The sequence below is a fragment of the Porites lutea genome, chromosome 13 (assembly GCF_958299795.1).
Source record: "Porites lutea chromosome 13, jaPorLute2.1, whole genome shotgun sequence".
In the NCBI taxonomy this organism is placed as follows: Eukaryota; Metazoa; Cnidaria; class Anthozoa; order Scleractinia; family Poritidae; genus Porites; species Porites lutea.
The window spans coordinates 6,074,988-6,078,069 of NC_133213.1; the positions used below are offsets into that span (position 1 = coordinate 6,074,988).

At 42.6% G+C, this 3,082-nt stretch overlaps 1 protein-coding gene across 1 annotated transcript in view; it reads right to left on the reverse strand.

The window, feature by feature from the left end:
- Positions 1-1,749: 1,749 nt before the first annotated feature.
- Positions 1,750-3,082, reverse strand: part of LOC140922289 (uncharacterized) — a 14,981-nt gene continuing 13,648 nt past the window's right edge. The window contains exons 13-14 of the mRNA XM_073372288.1: positions 2,306-2,505; positions 1,750-1,884 (exon numbers count right to left, since the gene is read on the reverse strand). Coding sequence (XP_073228389.1) covers positions 1,750-1,884; positions 2,306-2,505 — 335 coding nt within the window. The remainder of the gene's footprint in view (positions 1,885-2,305; positions 2,506-3,082) is intronic.

Below are 3,082 nucleotides of genomic sequence, written 5' to 3' on the forward strand. Positions count from 1 at the left end.
TAATTTCCCTTTTTGCGAAAAAAATCGTGGATATGATAGGTACGAACAAATACCACAGTGATCCGAGGTTTGATAATAATCACTTGTATTTGACATTCCTATACATAACTCTTAAAGTCTAGGATAAACATTACCTTTTCTTAAAAAGCATTCCTTTCATACTTTTTGCGATTTTATTTTATATTTTTTTCCGAAAGTAGCCATCAAAACCGCCTTGCCCGAATAGTATCAACTGCAATGTGATGGTTCAGTTTTAACGCTCGAATTAGCGCCCGGGGCACTTATTCATCTCTCTGAAAAGGACCGGGGGAGGGAAGCGTTTGTTTCATGGGTGTGCTTATTTCCCTTCTTTGGCCGCAAAATAGCATTTTCACAATTTCAAGTTAATGCTGAACCAAGGACCCGTCGTTTTTTTATTCACCTCGTAAGACTTACAAAGAATGGATTGTGTTCGAGTTCTACAGCGATCCAGAGCTGATAACTGATTGGTACGCCTGGACAACAGCGCTGCGAGACAAATGCCGGGACAAATGAGTAACTTACTGTTACTACAGTCAATAACTCTCCTTCGCAATTGCATCCGACTTTTGGGTCATCCCCGATGTAAAAACCCTTCGACGTATTTCTGTGTTTTCTAGCTGTTATTTTCCTTGGCTCTATTGCGTTGGCTTCTCAGTGGCTTCTTTGTATTAATTGTTTTACGTCACTCGTCAGACTCGTGAGTTTCACAGGTTTTTACACCGAGTAAAAGCGACTTTCTATTTTAAAAACCCGATACATCAACACGACGAATGCCGTGTGAAACCACGAGGTCGCAGATTCAAGTCTGTGACGTAAGAAAGTCTATAACAAGTTTATCTCAATTTCCTTTTACAGTATGCGTTCAGAGGGAAACATTATGAATAGCCTTTCTTAGCACTCACAAAACTGTAAAATTTAGGCCTACATATTCACTTCGCTTCAAGACATGCTACGCAGCGGGGCCTGGGAACTGCTACAAACATCCGCGCAGCAAGCTCCAGTCCCCGAGATACTCGGGTCCGCGAAATTGGGAAAGCGGAAGAAAAATAAAAGGGAGGAAACAGCCCCCTTCTCCTACACCACGCGCTTGTATTCTCGCATGCCTTCTAAACTTACGCGTCGTCCTTACTATCCGAGAGCCTGCAGCAGGCTACAAGCGTCCAGGTCGAGATCTCATGTCAGAAATAGGTAACCGCCCCATGCGGACAGCAATTAAACAGGCCAGGTGCTCCTGGGCTACACTATACTTCAAGCTCTTCTCTGTCCTAATGCGTGATGTCTCTAATGATTCTGCACCGCCTAGCATCAATGGCATGTTCACTCTCTCAAGACAAGTTCACAATTACAACACCTGATCCCCTTCTGTTGGTAATGTACGACTGGAAGGCAGATATTCAAGTTATCACCCTTTCAAGGTACAGTGTCCTGGGAATTATCTTGCTTATCGTGATCATTGATATAATAATCGCCTCTGTCATGGTCATCATCTTCATCGTCATCTTTATTAACAAACATTGCTTAAATTACAGTCTGAAACCTTTATTTTTTATTTTAAAACTGGTAAGTTTATGTTTTTAATAATTTTAAGCATTAATAATTGTTAGAGTTAAATATTTATTTTCAGGGTTCTCTGTAATCTCTAAACTTGGTTCTCGGACAATGTATTTGGATTTACTGGAGCAAACTTAATTTAAGATTCAATATATTTTCATCCGGGACAACAGAAAGCTACTCTTTTTCGATCTCTGTTTGATTCCGCTTTATCGTTGCAACACGACATACGGGGTCATCAGGTCCCACAGGATACTTGTTCGACCAGTACAAGTAATACACCCAAACGTTCATCTTAGTGAACTTTGTCAGCTGTCAAAAAAAAATCAATAAATGTCATTACAACTCAGAGTCTCCTCCTTTAATTGCTGTTTAATGCCGCCGATCTATCTTCGAAGTAACCGCCGGTACCACCTGGGCTACTTCTCGGACGAATGAGAACATGAGCCGCCGGCAACTAGAACAATCGCAGAGCTTTACCGCCGGCATGCCTGCAGGAGAGCAAGGGATTGAGACGAGGCGTCGATGTCGGACTTGAACCCAGGCCACATCAATCTCGCAGGCAGAGTCTTCTGGCTGTTTGGTCAGCGGGGCAACCCCAACTGACCAAAAAGTCAAAAGACTCTGCCTGCGAGAATGCGGTCACATTGGTGTTTACAAGAACTCTTAACACTTCGCCATCCCGGAAAACGTACGTCATGAGTCATAAACAAGAAAGCCGCCTTAAACTTACGTCAAGATCTTTGCAGTTGGTGTCTTTCATCTTAGTGGCACTGCAATCCAGCTTCTTGTTCACAGGTATTAACAGCTCGTAATAACCTGAGGGGCTTGTACATTCCTCCTTTCCCATCATCAAGCCTGAATCGACTGGACCATTTAAGGAGTGGCTGCACATTGGTGCCCATCGACGATCATCCTTTTCGACACAGTACCCTAAAACCCAGGATGACGGAGAAGAAGAAGTGAATCACTGTTTCGTCCAAAAAAACCACACACACAAACAGGGGTAATTAAAATTGTGAACTTTCGCATTTTTATATAAACTTGACGTTTCGTATGCTAGTCACAAACATTTTCAAAAGTGATAAAAGTGACCGTTTCAGATTATGACAAAACTATTTATACAATATTGACAAGGGGTCTGGAAATGAGATCAGTAGAAAAAGATGGTCGTTGTCTTGCCTTCACGTCCACCACAAAACATGAAATTAGGCAGTTTCATGCCGTCGTCGTGCAACGACGACAACGAAACTGGACGTACAAAAAAGCGTTACGCACTTGCAGAGTTGTTGTTTTGCTAATCTAACCTATTGCCTTTTTGTCTTCCTCAGTTGCCGTTGCCGTCGCCGTCGTCTGACGGCGACGCCAATGAAAACGTCACTGAAAGCTGACTTTTCGTCCTAGTTTTAGCGTTTTCTCGATTATTCCGCCTCGTTTATTCCTTTAAGAGTTGGGAAATTAAGCTGTAGCTGAAAAAAGGAGACTGCGTCCGAACTCAAAACGATACAGT